The following is a 23,334-nucleotide window of genomic DNA, read 5'->3' as shown; positions in this document are numbered from 1 at the left end:
AAAAAAAATCCTAAAATATGGTGATAGGGTTTGGAAAGTCATCTAGCTCATTGCTACTCCAAGTATAGTCCACAGACCAGCAACATGGAAGTTATTTGTTAAAAATGCAGAATCTTGGCCAGGTATGGTGGCTCACACCTGTGATCCCAACATTTTTGGGAAGCCAAGGCAGGAGGATCACTTGAGGCCGGGAGTTCAACACTAGCCCAGGCAACACAACACAGCTCTACAAAAAAATAAAATAGCCAGATGTGGTGGCATGTGCCTGTAGTCCCAGCTACTCAGGAGGCTGAGCTGGGAGGATCACTTGAGGCCAGGAGTTCTAGGCCAGCCTGGGTAATAGTGAGACCTGGTCTCTACAAAAAATATTTAAAATTAGCCAGGTGTGTTGGCACATAATCTGTAGTCTTAGCAACTCAGGACATTCAGCTGGGAAGATCACTTCAGCCCAGGAGTTTGAAGTTACAGTGAGCTATGACTGTGCCACTGCACTCCAGCCTGGGTGACAGAGCAAGACCCTCTCTAAAAAAAAAACCAAAAAACAAAAAACAAAAACAAGGCTGGGTGCAGTGGCTCACGCTTGTAATCCCAGCACTTTGGGAGGTCGAGGTGGGCGGATCACGAGGTCAGGAGTTTGAGACCAGCCTGGCCAACATAGTGAAACCCCGTCTCTAGTAACAGTACAAAAATTAGCCGGGCATGGTGGCACATGCCTGTAGTCCCAGCTACTCGGGAGGCTGAGGTGGAAGAATTGCTTGAACCCGGGAGGCAGAGGTTGCAGTGAACTGTGCCATTGCACTCCAGCCTGGGTGACAGAGTGAGACTCCATCTCAAAAAAAAAAAAAAAAAAAAAAAGAAACAGAAATGCAGAAACTCAGGCCCCAGACTGGACTTACTCAGAATATTCTGTACATTAAAGTTTAGGAAGCCCTGATCTAGTACCTAACAATTTATACACCAATTTCAATAATTTCTGATATACTAACAACTCCTCAAAAAAATCCATATTAAGAGACAGAATACTCAGAGAATAATTTATTTGTTGTGCCCAAAGTCCATAGCCTATCTTTTGCTTATTCATCTAAAGTCTCATTCACATGGACTACTGATTTAAAATTTGTGGTAATATGAGGAATAAGAGGGCAGAAATAATATGTTTCTATAAACTATTGGAAAAAAATAAATATAAAAAACAAGAATTTACACTCAGCAAAATTTTAAATTGAATCAGCAGAAGAGGCCTTTCTTCAGATAAAATCTGTGAAGAAACCCAGTATGGGCTCACACTGAGATTACAGGCTCACACCTGTAATCCCAACACTCTTGGGAGACCAACGTGGGAGGATAGATTGATGCCAGGAGTTTGTGACCAGCCTGGGCAACACAGCAAGACCCCATCTCTACAAAAATTTTTAAAAATTAGCCAGGTATTAAAAAAATAAATAAAATAAAATTAGCCAGGCGTGGTGGTGCACGCCTGTTGTCGCAGCTACTAAGCAGGCTGAGGTGGGAGGATCGCTTGAGCTGGGAAGTCAAGGCTGCAGTGAGCTGTGATCATGTCACTACACTCGAGCCTGGGCAACAGAGTGCAACCCCATCTCAAAAACAAGACAACAAACAAACACCAACCCAGAATAGTAGAAAAGAGCTGCTTTTTGGGGTAGAGGAGGTACCTAGCAGCTGCCAAGATATTTCAATAGAATCAATTCACATGGTTCTACAGAGGACACTCTGACTTGAGAAAAGGGGATTACTTAAGAGTCTAAAAACAGGTGGAAAAGTTGTTATACTAATCACAAAGTTTACTATTTATCAAAGCAAGTCCTCAAGTTTATTCTGTAGTATTTTAAACTAAGAACACTGGATTAAAATTACATAAATTTTTTGTAAGTAAAATTGATATTTTCCTAAATAAATCCAATCGACGAAGTTAGAAGTAACTAAGGTTATCTTTAATTAAATTATTTTAATTAGTAGTAGGCCTATCATTTATAAGGCATTATGGTAAATGCTAGTAATATAGATGAATGGACAAAGTACTCTATTTATATCTTCTTGGAAGAATAAACAAATACATGGTAGTCCCAGCTACTCAGGAGACTGAGGCAGGAGGAGTTCTTGAGCCCAGGAGTTCCACACCAGCCAGAGCCATATAGAGAGACCCTGTCTCTAAAATAAACATAAATACATGGAACATACTACCATTTATACCATAAGAGTGGTATAAATAAAGTACTCTGAGAGCAAAATTAACTGAGGATGTCAGAAAAAAGGTTTACGAAAAAATGACATCTGAAGTAGGCTTTGGAAAGTAGTGTAGGAATTTGAATAACAAAGGTGGGTAGGTGGAGGAACTAGGAAAAGAGTCATCCGAAGGGGAAGGCAAACATAAGCTAAGGGTCAAAAGCTGAAAAGCACTGGATATATTCTGAGAATAGCTTAAGGTGGCCTCCAAGCTCCCTAATAACAGGAATCATGAGTTGTTCCTTTTATAGCAGTAGCACCTACAACATGCAAGAGTTAATATACAGGTTGAACATCCAGAATTCGAAAAGCTCCAAGATTTGAAACTTTTTGAGCATCAACATGATGCCACAAGTGAAAAATTCCATACCTGACCTTACGTGACATGTTGGACATTATTTAAAATATCATATATAATTGCCTTCAGATTATGTGTATAAGGTGTAGATGAAACTAACAAATTCAGTGTTTAGACCTGGGTGTCTCCCCTCCTCAAGATATCTCATTTTATATATATGGAAATATTCCAAAGTCTGAAAAAATCTGAAATCCCAAAAGCTTCTTGACCCAACCATTTCAGATAAGGAATACTCAACCTGTACCTGGGCAGCATAAGAGCTTGTTATGTATATACTGTTTGAATGACTCAATCAATCAGTAAAGTAATATAGTCTGGCTAGTACAAAGGACATATGTAAAAAATAGTTGGAGAGATATTTATTTGGCTGAAAATGTATTTTAAGACCTTATTGGAGATGACCTTAAATACCACACTAAGTGTTTAAATGTAATGCTGCAAACAATGGTAAACTACCTGCTTAGAAATATTGATCTAGCAGCTTTAAGGAGGATGAATTGAAGCAGGAAGAAATTGACAATAAGGATACTGCAATATTTGGTCTCCTGAGATAATTTAGGCAAAAGTGAGGTTTTGTACTATGGTGTGGCAGAAGAGTGACAAATGAGGGGATGGATAAATACAAAAGTTATTCATATATAGAAGTAGGGATTTTTTTTTTTTTTTAACTTCTTAGCTGCTTAAAGTAGAGAAAGAAATTTAAAAATTGTATTGTAGAAGTAAAATTTATTGGACTTCAAAGCAGGCTCTATATGCAGAAAATGGGAATACAAAAATTAAGCAAATGCCAAAAAAGTAGAGCAGAAATCTCTTATGCATTGGTCACATAAACTGGTACAATTATATAGAAAGAAATTAGGCAACATATAGTAAAGTCAAAGCTGCATGTAGACTGTAATACAGTAATTCTAGATATCTCACTCAGAAAAGTTCCCATACATGCACATAAAAAGTCATGTATATGAATGTAAATTGCAGTTCTATTTGTAGAGTAAAACCTTGGAAATATTGGAAAATGAATAAATAAAAATATCGTGGTATGTTTTTATAATGAAATACTATATGGTAGTTAAAATGAATGACATAGAGCTACTTATATTAACATAGATATACATCTTTAATATGCTAACACAAACACTTGAGGGAAGTGAAGGTTTAAGGTTTTGTTTGCACTTCTGTTTATCACTTTATTTCATGCCAGGACAATCCTTTGGATAACAATGAAATAAACCAGTCATGAGAGAGAAAAATGAATGTCTTTTGGCAGATCAATGAAGCAAGCCTCTAGAAGAGGCAGAAGTGAATAAAAATTAAAAAGCATGAAGTTTTAGGTTTAGTAAGGAGGTGAAACACTTTATTTCTCAGATATGGGTAGGGAGGTAGAAGGAAAAAAAACCTAATAGTTTTTTGTTTTTTTGCTTTTGAGACAGGGTCTCATTCTATCACCTATGGTGGAGTGCAGTGGAATCTCTGCTCACTAGCTTATATAGTAAGTATGTGTTTCTTCCTTTTTTTTTTTTGAAACTGCAAACTATTTTTCAGAGTGGTTGTACCATTTTACATTCCACTGGTAATGTATGAGAGTCTGATTTCTTCATATCTTTGCCAGCAATTCATATTGTCACTATTTTTAATTTTAATTTTTTTTGACAGGGTCTTGCTGTGTTGCGCAGGCTGATCTTAAAAGAGTTCAACTGTTCTAATAGGTCTGTGGTAATATGTCATTTTTCAATTTCTCTGATGGCTAGTGATGCTGAACATCTTTTCATGTGTTCAGCTGACATCCGTATATCCTTTTTGGCGAAATGAGTATCTTTTGCCCATTTTCTAATTGGACTGTTTGCCTTTTTACTATTGAATTTTTAGTTTTTATATATCCTAGATAAGAGTTCTTTGTCAGATACGCGGTTTTCAAATATTTCCTCCCAGTATGTAGTTTGATTTTCATCATCTTCACAGGGCATTTTGCAAAGCAAATGTTTTGATAAAGTCCAATTTACAGATTTTTTTCTTCTATGGATCATGTTTTTGCATCATATGGAGGAACTCTTCACTAAGTTTTGTCTTGTAGGTTTTCACCTATGTTTTCTTCTAAAAGCTTTATATTTCTACATTTAAATGTATGATCCAAACAGGTTCTGAACTACAGGAGAAGAGGAACTGAACAATCTTTTCATCAGGACTTCAACTACTTAGTCAAGTTAATTTCAACATTTACTGGGTATCCACTTAAAGTAGTAGGCACTTAGCACAGTTACAAAGTATCAGTATCAGATACAGCAGAAAAAACACAAACACATCTTTTTATTTCACTATTTTCAGTGTTTTGATAAGAGTTATACATGAGTGCACCTGACTTACCCAGGAAGAGCTTGAGAGTGTTTCTGTAGACTACTTTTGCTCTAAACTTGGAAGCCTTCTCACAGGGGACGGCTATGTCAGGAAGGGATAACAGCACTGAGTAAAGGCCAAAGGACTATACACACACCTCTTGCTTTAAGGAAGTATAAATCATTTAACATTTGGAGACTAAGTATGGGAGATTGAGGCATTACTTTTAGATGTAAGCAGGAGACAGGCTGTGGAAGATTTCATATACCCTGTAAATGAGATTAAATTTTATTCTGTAGTGGTTGGAAGCTAATAAAGGAGTTTAAGTAGGTAAATAACCTAGTTTGATTTGTGATGTCAATTATATCATCACTGAGAGGATGATGAACTTGGACACAGCAAGACTAGGGGCAGAGACACTAGTTAGGGGGTTACTGTGACAGCCCAGGTGAGACATGATGCAAATCTACATTAAGATTTAAGCATCATGAACAGAGAAGAAAAGATGGATTTGAGAAATATTTAGGGGGAAAAAAAGAAATGTAGTCTTTGTTAAAAACAGGCCAAGAACAGTAGAGAAGGCCAGGCGCAGTGGCTCATGCCTATAATCCCAGCAGTTTGGGAGGCCAAGGCGGTTGGATCACCTGAGATCAAGAGTTTGAGACCAGCCTGGCCAACATGGTGAAACCCCGTTTCTACTAAAAATACAAAAATTAGCCAGGTGTGGTAGCGAGTGCCTGTAATCCCAGCTACTTTGTAGGCTGAGGCAGGAGAATCACTTGAACCCAGGAGGTGGAGGTTGCAATAAGCCGAGATCGCGCCACTGTACTCCAGCCTGGGTGACAAGAGTGAAACTCCGTCTCAAAAAAAAAAAAAAAAAAAAAAAAAGAATAGTAGAGAATTTATGAAACAGCAATCGATTGTAGAAAATCCTTTTATTAACCTCTAGTTAACCTGTAGGATTGTCTAATACAGCATTTACCAAAGCATGAAAAACACTAGTCCCATAAGATGTTCTTTGAAGGAAGGGTCAAATAAGTTGGAGGTTCACAAAACACATTAACACATTTTAAAAGGCTCAGAAAAAGTTGTTAAATAAAACAAAACCCTTTGGACACAGGAAGGGGAACATCACACACCAGGGCCTGTTGTTGGGGGCGGGGTGGTCGAGGGAGTGATAGCATTAGGAGATATACCTAATGTACGTGACGAGTTAATGGGTGCAGCACACCAACATGGCACATGTATACATATGTAACAAACCTGCAAGTTGTGCACATGTACCCTAGAACTTAAAGTATAATAAATAAAAAAAAATAAAAAATATACATAAAAAAATAAATAAAACAAAACCTTTTAACGTTAACCCTATGTCTTCCAAACTTACTTGACCATGGAACCTTTTAACATGAAATACTCCATACAACCAATGCTCTACCAAAACTACTTTGGATACCACTGGTTTGGCAACAATGTGGGCTTTGGTTAAGCTTAAAGAGTATTTTTTCAATCTTCTCTTAAAAAAAAAAAGGACTTAAATGCTTAAATGTTGATTTATGTGAAATCTCTCTGGCTTCCTTTGTAACTTTCTCTCATTGCTCACACAACTCTGCCATTCTGATTTCCCTATTATTCTTGGAATATGCTAAGCACAATTTCTCTCAGTATCGTGGCATTTACTGTTTTCTTTGGAACAGTTCTCACTCAGGTATCTACATGGTTCAACTCCCTCACTTCCTTAAGATCTCTGCAAAACTGTCATCTTATTGGAGAGGTCTTCAGTGGCCAATCTGTAACAAATACTAATTCATACCCCTGGCTAATTCATACTCATGACTCTTAATTTGCTTTACCTTTCTCCTAAGTGTTAGTTGCCATCTAATATACTACATATAACTTATTTATCTCTTTCACTGATAGAATGAAAAGCTCCATGAGTGCAGAGTCACTGTTGTTTAGTACCTTATCCTTAGCACATGCAAGTAACTAGGCACTTAATAGTTGTTGAAGAATTTAGTGATCATCATATAACCTCTGATTGCATTTATTTTATATTAAAGTAGATAACAGGTAAAATACTACATATCAACATATTCATTGATAAAAACAGTATTTTCACTTATGATTTTATTGTTCATATTTTTCATGTCCACATTCGATGTGAAAGATCTGACCAGTTTTATCCTTTAAAAAAATTGAGGATTTTGGAAGCTTTCAACTCTAACTTTTCAAACTTTTCTCTTCATCAAAAACAAATCTAAAATTGCTACATAATTATATCTTTAGAAAATGCACATTTTAGTTAACTTCTTAAATTTCTCTTTAGCACTTTTTAGACACTAGCTTGCAAAGGACTACCTATAATATTGAAAGTAGCAACCTTCACCCTCTAAAACAGAGTCACTTTCTTTTGTGATGTACAGTGATTTCTTTCTATAACTTTTGCAATTGTTAAGTGCTTTCATAGGTTTTAGGTGTGTAATGCCTCTACTTTTAATTTTAACCATGACTTATTACTCTTCAATATAGATCAACTGTCCAACTGAACATATTTCACATAATACTCTCATAGTGACATAGATTCCCCTTAAAACTGAAAGAAATGCTCACTGATAAATGCAGCAATTTTTCAAAATATCTCAGTATAGCTATAAATAATCTATAAAACCCTTAAATATTTTAATATAAAATGCAATATTTCTACAAGAAAGGACTTTAAAAAATACCCAAATAAGTTAACACAAGATATATACTTTAATTGGTTCTGCTTCATATAAAATATTTATTGAGGAATAACAACAGAGTTATGCATATATAACTTTTTAATCCAGATATAAACTCTCCATTCAACAAAATTTTTCTATATAGTAATATATTAATAGCAAATTAAGGCCGGGTGCAGTGGCTCACACTTAATCCCAGCACTTTGGGAGGCCGAGGTGGGTGGATCACTTGAGGTCAGGAGTTTGAGACCAGCTTGGCCAACATGATGAAACCCTGCCTCTACTAAAAATACAAAAATTACCCAGGCATGGTGGCGCATGCTTGTAATCCCAGCTACTCAGGAGGCTGAGGCAGGAGAATCACATGAACCCAGGAGGCAAAGGCTGCAGTGAGCCAAGAATGCACCACTGCACTCTAGCCTGGGCAACAGAGACTCCGTCTCAAAACAAACAAACAAAAAAAAGCAAATTAAAATGAAAATTCTGAATTCCTTCCACTAAAAATATCTGCAATTGAAAAATAAATAAAAGTCTCTGAAATTATTATTATCATTATGCACCTGTCATGAATAATTAGGTGTATTCTGTGGGGATTATAAGTTTTATTAAAAGAGAGTTTTACCTATAACTAAAGATATAACAAGTCATAATTTAAGAGTCATGAACTAACTAGGTAGTCTTAGTTAAGTTTCAATCTCTGACCCTTACTTTCTTCATCTGGAAAATGAGTGGACTGGTTCAGGGTTTCTAGCACACTGTTAGGCTTTAATATTCTGTGAGTCTAAAAAAAATTTTTTTCAATCAATTTTTTTGATTGAAAAACATCTGAGATGTTTTTACTCTTGCAAACCAACTGAGAAATATTTCTGATACAAGAAATGCACATTCTCTTAAAAGCTTATTTCTTTAAAAAGTAGACAATAAAATATATTTATGTTTCTTTATAATGAAACACCTCAATTTGTACTGAAATGTGATGACTACTATTTATCTACTTTAGGTGAATAAAAGCTGAGAACAATTTATTAGACCATGGAAAAGACTCCTGAATACTAGAAGGTCACAGCCTATATGCTGAGCTGCTAGCAAAACATCTATGTGCTCCAAAGCTGCCATTTTTCTTCCTTGACAAAGACTCCATCTGCCACCGAGCCATTTACAGCCTCCAAGTCAGAATATCAATGATTTCCAACCATTCTGGAAGCCTGCTTTCACCTTGACATCACCTTTGTAATACATCTACAGCAGATGATACATACATCCCCAACTACAAGCATGAAGCCCATGCTTTATTCACCTGAGAGGTATTTAAGCTGCTCTCTAAAGTACCATTTTTATTCATGCTGACTTGCAAAAGAATTTTAAAGTGTATATATTCAATTATCTATACACTTAAATATACTTTCCTACAATTCCTTTTGCTTTATGTACCTTAAATCAAATATATTCATAAAACTTTAAAACCTAAAATGACTGTATAGTTTTCAATGGTTTAGAAACTAAGATAACAGAATTATTATATTTCCATTTAACAATCTGTCACAAAATTATTTTTTATAAAATATTTTATTTCCTTAGAAATTGAAAACACTAAATGAAGAAATATTGATAACATTTCTAGTTTTGTACTCTAATCAATGTTTTTTAACATTTTAAACAAGTGAAACCATAAAACCAGAGAATTTTTCAATTCTATTTTGTAGAATGCTAACTACCAAGAACTATTAAAAACACTTATTCAAGATGGCCGAATAGGAACAGCTCTGGTCTACAGCTCCCAGCCCCAGCGACACAGAAGACGGGTGATTTCTGCATTTCTGCTTGAGGTACCGGTTTCATCTCACTAGGGAGTGCCTAACAGTGGGTGCAGGACAGACGGTGAAGCGCACTGTGCGCGAGCCGAAGCAGGGCGAGGCACTGCCTCACTCGGGAAGCGCAAGGGGTCAGGGAGTTCCCTTTCCTAGTCAAAGAAAGGGGAAACAGACGGCACCTGGAATATCGGGTCAGTCCCATCCTAATACTGCGCTTTTCCAACGGGCCTGGAAAACGGCACACTAGGAGATTGTGTCCCGCCCCTGGCTCGGAGGGTCCTATGCCCATGGAGTCTCGCTGATTGCTAGCACAGCAGTCTGAGATCAAGCTGCAAGGCGGCAGCGAGGCTGGGCGAGGGGCGCCCGCCATTGCCCAGGCTTGCTTAGGTAAACAAAGCAGCCAGGAAGCTCGAACTGGGTGGAGCCCACCACAGCTCAAGGAGGCCTGCCTGCCTCTGTAGGCTCCACCTCGGGGGGCAGGGCACAGACAAACAAAAACTCAGCAAGAACCTCCACAGACTTAAATGTCCCTGTCTGACTGACAGCTTTGAAGAGAGTAGTGGTTCTCCCAGCACTCAGCTGGAGATCTGAGAAGGGACAGACTGCCTCCTAAAGTGGGTCCCTCACCCCTGAGCAGCCTAACTGGGAGGCACCCCCCCAGTAGGGACAGACTGACACCTCATTCAACCGGGTACTCCTCTGAGACAAAACTTTCAGAGGAACTATCAGACAGCTGAATTTGTGGTCTCACGAAAATCCGCTGTTCTGCAGCCACCACTGCTGACACCCAGCCAAACAGGGTCTGGAGTGGACCTCTAGTAAACTCCAACAGACCTGCAGCTGAGGGTCCTGTCTGGTAGAAGGAAAACTAACAAACAGAAAGGACATCCACACCAAAAACCCATCTGTACATCACCATCATCAAAGACAAAAAGTAGCTAAAACCACAAAGATGGGGAAAAAACAGAGCAGAAAAACTGGAAACTCTAAACAACAGAGCACCTCTCCTCCTCCAAAGGAACGCAGTTCCTCACCAGCAACGGAACAAAGCTGGATGGAGGATGACTTTGATGAGTTGAGAGAAGAAGGCTTCAGACGATCAAACTACTCTGAGCTACAGGAGGAAATTCAAAACAATAGCAAAGAAGTTAAAAACTTTGAAAAAATATTAGAAGAATGGATAACTAGAATAACCAATGGAGAAAAGGGCTTAAAGGAGCTGATGGAGCTGAAAGCCAAGTTTCGAGAACTACGCGAAGATTGCAGAAGCCTCAGTAGCAGATGCGATCAACTGGAAGAAAGGGTATCACTGATGGAAGATGAAATGAATGAAATGAAGAGAGAAGGGAAGTTTAGAGAAAAAAGAATAAAAAGAAATGAAAAAAGCCTCCAAGAAATTTGGGACTATGTGAAAAGACCAAACCTACGTCTGATTGGTGTACCTGAAAATGATGGGGAGAATGGAACCAAGTTGGAAAACACTCTGCAAGATATTATCCAGGAGAACTTCCCCAATCTAGCAAGGCAGGCCAGCATTCAGATTCAGGAAATACAGAGAACGCCACAAAGATACTCCTCGAGAAGGGCAACTCCAAGACACATAATTGTCAGATTCACCAAAGTTGAAATGAAGGAAAAAATGTTAAGGGCAGCCAGAGAGAAAGGTCGGGTTACCCACAAAGGGAAGCCCATCAGACTAACAGCTGATCTCTCAGCAGAAACTCTACAAGCCAGAAGAGAGTGGGGGCCGATATTCAACATTCTTAAAGAAAAGAATTTTCAACCCAGAATTTCATATCCCGCCAAACTAAGCTTCATAAGTGAAGGAGAAATAAAATACTTTACAGACAAGCAAACGCTGAGTGATTTTGTCACCACCAGGCCTGCCCTAAAAGAGCTCCTGAAGGAAGCACTAAACATGGAAAGGAACAACCGGTACCAGCCACTGAAAAAACATGCCAAATTGTAAAGACCATCGACGCTAGGAAGAAACTATAGCAACTAACGAGCAAAATAACCAACTAACATCATAATGACAGGATCAGATCCACACATAACAATATTAACGTTAAATGTAAATGGGCTAAATGCTCCAATCAAAAGACACAGACTGGCAAACTGGATAAGGAGTCAGGACCCATCAGTGTGCTGTATTCAGGAAACCCATCTCACGTGCAGAGACACACATAGACTCAAAATAAAGGGATGGAGGAAGATCTATCAAGCAAATGGAAAACAAAAAAAGGCAGGGGTTGCAATCCTAGTCTCTGATAAAATAGACTTTAAACCAACAAAGATCATAAGAGACAAAGAAGGCCATTACATAATGGTAAAGGGATCAATTCAACAAGAAGAGCTAAATATCCTAAATATATATGCACCCAACACAGGAGCACCCAGATTCATAAAGCAAGTCCTCAGTGACCTACAAAGGGACTTAACCTCCCACACAATAATAATGGGAGATTTTAACACCCCACTGTCAGCACTAGACAGATCAACGAGACAGAAAGTTAACAAGGATATCCAGGAATTGAACTCAGCTCTACATAAAGTGGACCTAATAGACATCTACAGAACTCTCCACCCCAAGTCAACAGAATATACATTTTTTTCAGCACCACACCACACCTATTCCAAAATTGACCACATAGTTGGAAGTAAAGCTCTCCTCAGCAAATGTAAAAGAACAGAAATTATAACAAACTGTCTCTCAGACCACAGTGCAATCAAACTAGAACTCAGGATTAAGAAACTCACTCAAAACCGCTCAACTACATGGAAACTGAACAACCTGCTCCTGAATGACTATTGGGTACATAATGAAATGAAGGCAGAAATAAAGATGTTCTTTGAAACCAATGAGAACAAAGACACAACATACCAGAATCTCTGGGACACATTCAAAGCAGTGTGTAGAGGGAAATTTATAGCACTAAATGCCCACAAGAGAAAGCAGGAAAGATCCAAAATTGACACCCTAACATCACAATTAAAAGAACTAGAAAAGCAAGAGCAAACACATTCAAAAGCTAGCAGAAGGCTAGAAATAACTAAAATCAGAGCAGAACTGAAGGAAATAGAGACACAAAAAACCCTTCAAAAAATTAATGAATCCAGGAGCTGGTTTTTTGAAAAGATCAACAAAATTGATGGACCGCTAGCAAGACTAATAAAGAAGAAAAGAGAGAAGAATCAAATAGATGCAATAAAAAACGAAAAAGGGGATATCACCACCGATCCCACAGAAATACAATCTACCATCAGAGAATACTACAAACACCTCTATGCAAATAAGCTAGAAAATCTAGAAGAAATGGATAAATTCCTCGACAAATACACCCTCCCAAGACTAAACCAGGAAGAAGTTGAATCTCTGAATAGACCAATAACAGGTTCTGAAATTGTGGCAATAATCAATAGCTTACCAACCAAAAAGAGTCCAGGACCTGATGGATTCACAGCTGAATTCTACCAGAGGTACAAGGAGGAACTGGTACCATTCCTTCTGAAACTATTCCAATCGATAGAAAAAGAGGGAATCCTCCCTAACACATTTTATGAAGCCAGCATCATCCTGATACCAAAACCTGGCAGAGACATAACCAAAAAAGAGAATTTCAGACCAATATCCTTGATGAACATTGATGCAAAAATCCTCAATAAAATACTGGCAAACCAAATCCAGCAGCACATCAAAAAGCTTATCCACCATGATCAAGTGGGCTTCATCCCTGGGATGCAAGGCTGGTTCAACATACGCAAATCAATAAATGTAATCCAGCATATAAACAGAACCAAAGACAAAAACCACATGATTATCTCAATAGATGCAGAAAAGGCCTTTGACAAAATTCAACATCTCTTCATGCTAAAAACTCTCAATAAATTAGGTATTGATGGGACGTATCTCAAAATAATAAGAGCTATCTATGACAAACCCACAGCCAATATCATACTGAATGGGCAAAAACTGGAAGCATTCCCTCTGAAAACTGGCACAAGACAGGGATGCCCTCTCTCACCGCTCCTTTTCAACATAGTGCTGGAAGTTCTGGCCAGAGCAATCAGGCAGGAGAAGGAAATAAAGGGTATTCAATTAGGAAAAGAGGAAGTCAAATTGTCCCTGTTTGCAGATGACATGATTGTATATCTAGAAAACCCCATTGTCTCAGCCCGAAATCTCCTTAAGCTGATTAGCAACTTCAGCAAAGTCTCAGGATACAAAATTAATGTACAAAAATCACAAGCATTCTTGTACACCAATAACAGACAAACAGAGAGCCAAATCATGAGTGAACTCCCATTCACAATTGCTTCAAAGAGAATAAAATACCTAGGAATCCAACTTACAAGGGATGTGAAGGACCTCTTCAAGGAGAACTACAAACCACTGCTCAATGAAATAAAAGAGGATACAAACAAATGGAAGAACATTCCATGCTCATGGGTTGGAAGAATCAATATCGTGAAAATGGCCATACTGCCCAAGGTAATTTATAGATTCAATGCCATCCCCATCAAGCTACCAATGACTTTCTTCACAGAATTGGAAAAAACTACTTTAAAGTTCTTATGGAACCAAAAAAGAGCCCGCATCGCCAAGTCAATCCTAAGCCAAAAGAACAAAGCTGGAGGCATCACGCTACCTGACTTCAAACTATACTACAAGGCTACAGTAACCAAAACAGCATGGTACTGGTACCACAACAGAGACATAGATCAATGGAACAGAACAGAGCCCTCAGAAATGATGCCGCATAGCTACAACTATCTGATCTTTGACAAACCTGACAAAAACAAGAAATGGGGAAAGGATTCCCTATTTAATAAATGGTGCTGGGAAAACTGGCTAGCCATATGTAGAAAGCTGCAACTGGATCCCTTCCTTACACCTTATACAAAAATTAATTCAAGATGGATTAAAGACTTATATGTTAGACCTAAAACCATTAAAATCCTACAAGAAAACCTAGGCAATACCATTCAGGACATAGGCGTGGGCAAGGACTTCATGTCTAAAACACCAAAAGCAATGGCAACAAAAGCCAAAATCGACAAATGGGATCTCATTAAACTAAAGAGCTTCTGCACAGCAAAAGAAACTATCATCAGAGTAAACAGGCAACCTACAGAATGGGAGAAAATTTTTGCAACCTACTCATCTGACAAAGGGCTAATATCCAGAATCTACAATGAACTCAAACAAATTTACAAGAAAAAAACAAACAACCCCATCAAAAAGTGGGCAGAGGACATGAACAGACACTTCTCAAAAGAAGACATTTATGCAGCCAAAAAACACATGAAGAAATGCTCATCATCACTGGCCATCAGAGAAATGCAAATCAAAACCACAGTGAGATACCATCTCACACCAGTTAGAATGGCCATCATTGAAAAATCAGGAAACAACAGGTGCTGGAGAGGATGTGGAGAAATAGGAACACTTTTACACTGTTGGTGGGACTGTAAACTAGTTCAACCATTGTGGAAGTCAGTGTGGCGATTCCTCAGGGATCTCGAACTAGAAATACCATTTGACCCAGCCATCCCATTACTGGGTATATACCCAAAGGACTATAAATCATGCTGCTATAAAGACACATGCACACGTATGTTTATTGCGGCACTATTCACAATAGCAAAGAGTTGGAACCAACCCAAATGTCCAACAACGATAGACTGGATTAAGAAAATGTGGCACATATACACCATGGATTACTATGCAGCCATAAAAAATGATGAGTTCGTGTCCTTTGTAGGGACATGGATGAAACTGGAAAACATCATTCTCAGTAAACTGTCGCAAGGACAAAAAACCAAACACCGCATGTTCTCACTCATAGGTGGGAATTGAACAATGAGAACTCATGGACACAGGAAGGGGAACATCACACTCCGGGGACTGTTGTGGGGTGGGGGGAGGGGGGAGGGACAGCATTAGGAGATACATCTAATGCTAAATGACGAGTTAATGGGTGCAGGAAATCAACATGGCACATGGATACATATGTAACAAACCTGCACATTGTGCACATGTACCCTAAAACCCTGAAGTATAATAAAAAAAACAACAAGAAACAAAAAAAAAACACTTCTTCCATCCTTTTAAACAAAAGCAGTAAAATCCTTGGCTATAATATCTGTACAAATGAAAATAAAGTCTTACACTTTTATCTGAAAGTAAATATTCTCTACCAAATAAATAAAAAATGAATTAAGGCCTATTATGTGCAAAATATCAAGGGGAGAACAAAAAAGTTTAAAACAAGACTCATGGCCTCAAACTGAGGAAATAATAAATGCACTCATGAACAAGCATCTAAAAAGACAATGCACTTTACAGTGATAGGAAGTGTGTTACATAAGAAGGAATTTTGGAATTAGAGGTTAGGGACTTAAGTTTACTTGCATCTCTGCCCTGAACTCTCTAAGTACTTATGTTAATCATTTAACTCCAGGAAAACCACTAACTCACCTGTAGTTAGGTGACTATTATAAGTGGTATCTAAGGTCTTTTTCTGCTTTAGCACTCTGCGATAAAAGGACTCTGTGTCAAGATGTCAAATGATTACACATGCTACCTGGCCCCAGATTTTACAAGTCACACTCGTTTTAGGTAGACATGGCCAGTACAGAGAAGGAAATGAGATTTTAGTTGAGTCTCCAAGAATGTGCAACATTGGCTGGACGCGGTGGCTCACGCTTGTAATCCCAGCACTTTGGGAGGCCGAGGCGGGCGGATAACGAGGTCAGGAGATCGAGACCACGGTGAAACCCCGTCTCTATTAAAAATACAAAAAAATTAGCCGGGCGTGGTGGTGGGTGCCTGTAGTCCCAGCTACTCGGAGAGGCTGAGGCAGGAGAATGGCGTGAACCCAGGAGGCGGAGCTTGCAGTGAGCCGAGATTGCGCCACTGAACTCCAGCCTGGACGACAGAGCGAGACTCCGTCTCAAAAAAAAAAAAAAAAAAAGAATGTGCAACATTAACATATACATGGAGCGACAGAAAAAGTATCTCCTAGAAAAAGGAAATACCATAAACAAAGGTGTGAAAAAAAAATAATGACCTCAGATGTGTTTATGTGGCACTGTTACACACAAAAAGTAAGAAGAGGAGACATGATACTGGAGACAGAGAAACCAGAAAGTAAATTAATATGGCAATCTAAGCATGACCTGATAGGGTGGTGGTGGGAGTGAAAGGAAAACAAAGGATGCAAAAGATATTGAAGATAGATCACAGGCACTTTTAAGTTTTGATTATTTGAAGCCAGAGAAAACAGCAATCTAAAGTGATATAAAGAGTTGATATCTTGTTGTGGGAAATGGTGATACCATTAACAGTAATAGGCCTGATACATAATCCTTTTTCTAAAACAATACGGAAAGAAGAATAGAATATATTAAAGAGAAATGAAGAAAGTCACTTAATTTCCAGAAAAAGAACACTGGACTAGGAATTCAACACCAATACCAGAGTCTCACCATAAACTAGCTGTGCAATATAGATCAAGTCACTCTGAGGTTTGGTTTTCCAAAATGAAAGTACTAAACTTATGATCATTTTTATCATTATTTTCAGCTTTATGTATAACACACTATCTTAATTTCCCCACAAACTTTAACTTGTAGAAGCAGGCAATCTTTCAAAATCCCTTCTTAATCCTGACTGATTTAAGATTTAACATTTTTTACACATATGAAAGGCTGAAAAATACAAAGTACTTTATAAAACAAAAAAGAAGAAGAAAGAATTTTCACCAAACAAGTATAACTAATAACACAACTGCCACAAAACTAAAGGCAGAATCAGAGATTTCAGAATTAACCTGGCATTTCTGATCCTGCTTTAGCCATTAGCTGGTCATTCATTAAATATCCTTTATGAGCAACTAAGAGTAAGCCAAAAGATATGCAGTTTCCATGTTTAAGCATATCATAACTATTGGTGAGATAAAAATGAATGTATGTGAAACAAAAATGGACTTTTAATGCAGACTAAGCAACATACTAAGAAAATCATTACTTAACATTTCTAACGAAAGCTAAAACTAAACTGTAATCTGAAAACTGTGGTTAACAGAATAAATATTATACGTTTTCCTTTAACAAGAGGCTGTAATCAAATTAAAATTCTATAAATATTTCATACTGTTATTTTTTGCACAATGATTCCTCATAATTTCAAGTAAAAACCTCGTATCTATTCCTATGTTATGATTCCAAATATATGGAGGACTTATAAAGTGTGTTTCTGAAGGGATGTGTAAAGCAAATAGAGTAAAACAATTTTATTTACTAAACATAATTACAATTTACAGTCATGCATCACTTATCCACAGGGATATGTTCTGAGAAATGTGTTGTTGGGTGATTTTGTTGTATGAACATCACAGAGTGTACTTACATGAACCTAGATGGTAAAGACCACTACATACCTAGGTTATATTGTATAACCTGTTATTTCTAGGCTACAAACTTGTACAGCATGATACTGTACGGAATACTGTAGGCAACTGTAACACAATGGTGTTTCTAATAGAGATAGGCCTGAAATGTGAATATGGAAAGTATTTGTATAGGTAAACATATCTAAACATAGAAAATAAAAAGTAAAATTATGGTATTATAATCTTATGGGACAACTGTCATATATACAGTCTGTCCTTGACCAAAACATCATTATGCCTCTTGCGACACTGTGTTCTGAAATAATTTGTACTCCAAACATAATTTCTTTCTTTTTTTTTTTTTTTTTTTTTTGCGACGGAGTCTTGCTCTGTCGCCAGGCTGGAGGGCAGTGGCGCCCACCTCTCAGGTTCAAGCAATTCTCCTGCTTCAGCCTCCTGCTCTGTCGCCAGGCTGGAGGGCAGTGGCGCCCACCTCTCAGGTTCAAGCAATTCTCCTGCTTCAGCCTCCCGCGTAGCTGGAACTACAGGCATGCACCTCTGTGCCCAGCTAATTTTTGTATTTTTAGTAGATAAGGGGTTTTGCCATACTAGCCAGGTTGGTCTCGAACTCCTGACTTCAGGTGATCCACCCGCCTCAGCCTCCCAAAGTGCTGGGATTATAGGTGTGCGCCACCACACCTGGCCTCCAAACATAAGTTCTAAATTAATAAACAATTTTTATAGGGAAGTAAATTTAACAAACGTAAAAAAAGGGAAAAGTTAACTTCTAGAAACTTGTCTTATTTCTTCCATTAAAATACGTATGTCAATAAGAAATAATTAAAATCATATACCACAGCTTATTACTCTTAATTTTTCAGTACTTACTATTAACATATACACAACTAAAGATATAACTAAATTGGCAAGTGCTACACATGTTCCAGTGAGGTAAATTTTTGCTCTTTGGGAAAAATATTTCTATATACTCATGGACTTTGATCTGTAACTGGTTGTGATCAATTAGGTATAAACACCAGGGCTCTCAGACCAGCCACAATCAAATACTTTAAATGGAAAATTTTCTAAGTGTTCATATTTTTAATGAAACAATAGTGTATTTAAACTTGTATTTCTAATAATAAATAAAATAAGAGTATTTCTCAGTAACCCAGAAAGAATAGGCTGAGAAATTTAAATGCATACCATATGTGTTAGTGAGTGGCAATCAGATCAGAGTGTTCAATCCCTGTGTCACACTGAGATAGCTACCATGGTGGTTTTGATTTTTTTGCATTTTAAAATTTGTTAAAGGAATAGAAGCATGAAGTGAACTAATAGGAAAATGAAAGCCAATGAAGGAAGAAGATCTTCACTAAATTCTTCAGTTGCGTGTATCTGCTCAAAGTTTTTACATGGCACATCATGATGTCTTTTTTATTTCAAAAACCAACGTTAAGAAAAAAAGTAATGATAATTATTTTTATATAATAACCAAAGTGGATACAATTATCTGTTTTCTGAATTAGGACAAAAATTACAAAAACAAACCAGTTTATTTGTTGACATTGAAAGAACTTCAAACATCAGCAAACAAAAGCAATCTTTAATATTTAAATGTGGTACAGCAAAATTTAATCTATGCTTAATAAACAAAATAAAAATGTCACTTTAAAATGTTGATATCACAATAGTGAAGAGGCAAAAGCAACCCAAGAGTCCATCCACAGATGAATGAATAAATAAAATATGGCATACACACACATACACAGGAGTATCATTCAGCCTTAAAACGAAAGGACATTCTGGCACATGCTACAACATGCATGAAACTTCAAGGACATGACACTAAGTGAAACAATCCAGTAACAAAAAGACAAATACTGTATGATCTCACATATACGAGGTACTTACAGTAGTCAAAATCATAGAGACAGAAAGTAAAATGGTGGGTCACCAAGGGCCAGGGCCAGGGGAAAGTGGCCATGAGGCATTATTGTTTAATGTGTATACAATTTTCGTTTTGAAAGATGAAAAGAATTCTGGAGTTGGATGGTGGTGATGACTGTACACCAATGAGATTGAACTGTACATCCCCAAAGGTCTGACTTTCAGTCTTCTTCTGGATAAAGGGATAAAGGAGGCACTGTTACCTGACTGTGTTAAGTGGAGGAGACTGAGGAATCTAACTAGTTGAACAGACTTTGTATGTTTAATGAATGTTTAATAAACATTTCCCATTTTCATATAGTTTTTATATGTAGAGCTTCGCCTGTACCTATAACTATAACCTTCTTCTCCCCTCCTGCCCATTCCTGAGATACACAGAACTGCTAATTGCTGAGCCTTTCGGAGTTTCAAATATGTAAACTGTTTTTTCTAGGCTTTCTTCACTGTCATCTGATAATTCAGTTATTCAGTTCTCTCAATCTGATAAATCAGTCACTATTTATCTATTGCTCTCCAGCTTCCAGAATTTTGTTGGTATTCATTCTCCTCCTGTTTCTTTGCTTATGCCTTTTTGAAAATCTTTTTTTCCTATATAATTAATGGGGCTTCAACAGTTAGCTGAAGTAAGTGTGTATGTTAATCTACCATTTTTTTAGAAGCCTATCGTCCTCTTCTTCAGTCTCAAGAAATCCTTTCTATGTTAGAAATTGTCTTCTGTAGGAAGAGGCTGGTTTCATGAGTAAATACTATGTGCAATTAACTTTTTTGTTTGTTTGTTTGTTTGTTTAGGAGGAGTCTCACTCTGTTGCTCAGGCTGCAGTGCAGTGGCCTGATCTTGGCTCACTGCAACCTCTGTCTCCTGGGTTCAAGGGATCCTCCCACCTCAGCCTCTGTGGTTGCTGGGACTACAGGTACGCACCACCACGTCTGGCTAATTTTTGTATTTTTAGTGGAAACAGGGATTTTACCATGTTGCCCAGGCTGGTCTCGAGCCCCTGTACATGCAATTAACTTTAAAGGTCAATTTTATAGAAAAGCTTCTGATCTTCACTTGAAATTCTGCTACATCTGCTGTTTTTATCATTTCTTTTAATACTCACTGTATATATGAAATATTTGCACAACACCACAGTCTTTTTTGATTTAATCCTTGCATGTGGTACTCTGCATTTATTTGTAACTGCATTTTCATTTTAGGAATCTGCCTAGATTTAACTTTCTGAGAGCCTTCCTCCTGCTTCTTGGCAAACACACTTAAAAATCACATCATTTTCTCTATGGTCATGTTGCCCATTCCAGTTGTACAGGCATTCTCATGTACCACTCTGGTGTGTCTTAGTTATGAAACTGTCTGCTTAATATTATGGCAAAAAAGCACTGTATATCTATACCTCGGGTTTTGAATTGGGGAAAGATCTAGGCACCGAGTTGAGGACCAACAGAGGACATTATCACACGATCAGAGATAAATCAATTCCTTTGTTTATACTCATACGGCCCAATGCTCAAAAAACATAGTGGCAAAATTTGCTATGAAGCCTTCCTTCAAAACTTTTAACATTTTATCTTCTCACCTCATGTTAACTTATAAATACAAAAGAAAAGGGATGAGGGAAAAAGGAAGGGGAAGAGGACAACAGTAACAAAATGCAACATAACACTTTTTCACTCTCTACTTCCAAGAGAATTCAACTTTTTCACGTGTCTTAAGACATGCTACTTTATTTTCCTATAAAGGTGGAAAACATAAATTGTTTTTACATATTTTTTGCAGCATCAGCATCACTGTTCAAATAGTGATACCTATACTCTGCTTCAAAATGCAGGGGGCAGAAATCTCCATAGACTGAATATTTTTGACGTGGCCTTTCCCACCCATAAGGATCATATCATGCTTTCTATAGTCAAAAAACATTAAACATACACCTCTACTGTGCCATCTACCACAGCTATGATGACCAGTTTATGTGTCTGTCTCTCCAGTAGAAGATAAGCTCCTAATGAAGAAAAGAAGAACAGTGCATTTTCTACTTTTATAAATTCAGTAAGTAACTCAAAAAGAACATAGTGCTTATTAAATCAAGGAATAAATCATAACCATGAATTTCTCTTCAAGATAATGGAAGTTTCTTAAATATGCTAGCAAGGGCAAATAATTTAGGGGCAACACAGAAGAATGCAACCAAAAATATAAATTCATACACTGCATAAAGAATTTATAATAATGCTTTAATACCATTTATGTACTAGTGTCCTCCATAAAAACCTCCACTAGGAGAAAAGTTGAATATGAAACAGTCTCAAATTAAACATGGTGCAGGAGGGGTTATTAAAATCAATCAACCAAAAAAATCTTCCAGGCTAGCCACGGTGGCTCATGCCTGTAATCCCAGCACTTGGAGTCAAAGGCTGAGATGGGAGGGCTGCTTGAGCCCAGGAGTTCAAGACCAGCCTGGGCAACATACTGAGACCCTGTCTGTATATTTTTTTAATTTAAAAAAGTAAAATCAAATAAAAAATCTTCCGGTGGCTTCTCTTCACATTAGAAAGAAGTTTAAACTTTTTTAAAAAATGATATCTGCCTACCTTTATTCCCACAGCTCACTACATTCCAGCCTCACGGGCACTGTGATCACTATAACCTCTGATTTTCACAATGCGACACCTGGCTCTTTCTGGTGATTCATTTCTCAACACAAGTGTCACTTCATCAGGGAGACCTTTCTTGACTGTTACATGTATGTTGCCCTCAATTCTACCTGGCTCCCTGTATATGCTATCACATTTTCCTTCCTCCATCCTGTTTGGAGCTCTTACCAATAATTGAGAATATTTTACTTACATATTTGTTTACTTCTCCCCACTAGAAAGTAAACTTAATGAAAGAAGAAACTTCACCTTGTTGACCACAGTAACCCCAGTATCTAGACAGTGGAAACACATAAGCAGCACTCCAGAAATTATTTGTAGAATGAATAAATGAGTGAATGAGTGACAGTATGTGAAGCATACAATATAATGAATAAATGAATAAATGGCTAAAAATTCCTACCTAGGAATGTGCTGTCAGGCAGAATCTTTGAGACCAAACAACTTTCCATCTGATAGCTTTCTTCATGTCTCTTCCCTTACTGAATATCAATACTATAACTGAGGTACACAAAAATAAAGATAATTAAATGAGAGAGATTGGCAGTTTATAAGTGGGTTGAAGAATGTGTCTCATAAGATCACCTCAGGGCACACACTAGCAGATTCTAGAATTCTTTTCTTTCATAATCCTGTTTCTGTCATTCAATCAACTAGCAAGTATGCACTGAGGATGATGTTTTCTATTTCTAAATATCCATACTAAGATCTCTTGAACACAAGTTTGTTTTATATTCTTTGAGAGTATTGTAGTAGAAACAGCATGGTCTTCAGTTAGTGAAATATGAATTTGAATCTTAGTTACAACCAGTACTAGTTATGTCAACTAGGAGCAGTTACTTAATATCACCAAGTCTAAGACAAAATGATAC

General features: G+C 37.5%; 1 protein-coding gene across 3 annotated transcripts in view; it reads right to left on the bottom strand.

The window, feature by feature from the left end:
* BAZ2B (bromodomain adjacent to zinc finger domain 2B) overlaps positions 1-23,334 on the bottom strand; it is a 385,701-nt gene that overhangs the window by 231,005 nt on the left and 131,362 nt on the right. For 2 of the 3 annotated variants that reach the window (XM_058441739.1, XM_058441732.1), the window contains one exon: positions 22,866-22,963. The exons of the other annotated variant lie outside the window; for it this stretch is intronic. In XM_058441739.1, the coding sequence (XP_058297722.1) occupies positions 22,866-22,914 (49 nt within the window). In that variant the 5' untranslated portion in view covers positions 22,915-22,963. The remainder of the gene's footprint in view (positions 1-22,865; positions 22,964-23,334) is intronic. 3 annotated transcript variants of the gene reach the window in all.

Source organism: Hylobates moloch, unplaced genomic scaffold, assembly GCF_009828535.3.
Source record: "Hylobates moloch isolate HMO894 unplaced genomic scaffold, HMol_V3 SCAFFOLD_1, whole genome shotgun sequence".
Lineage (NCBI taxonomy): Eukaryota > Metazoa > Chordata > Mammalia > Primates > Hylobatidae > Hylobates > Hylobates moloch.
The sequence above is the reverse complement of the archived record's forward strand: the minus strand, read 5'-3'. Positions and strand labels throughout refer to the sequence as shown.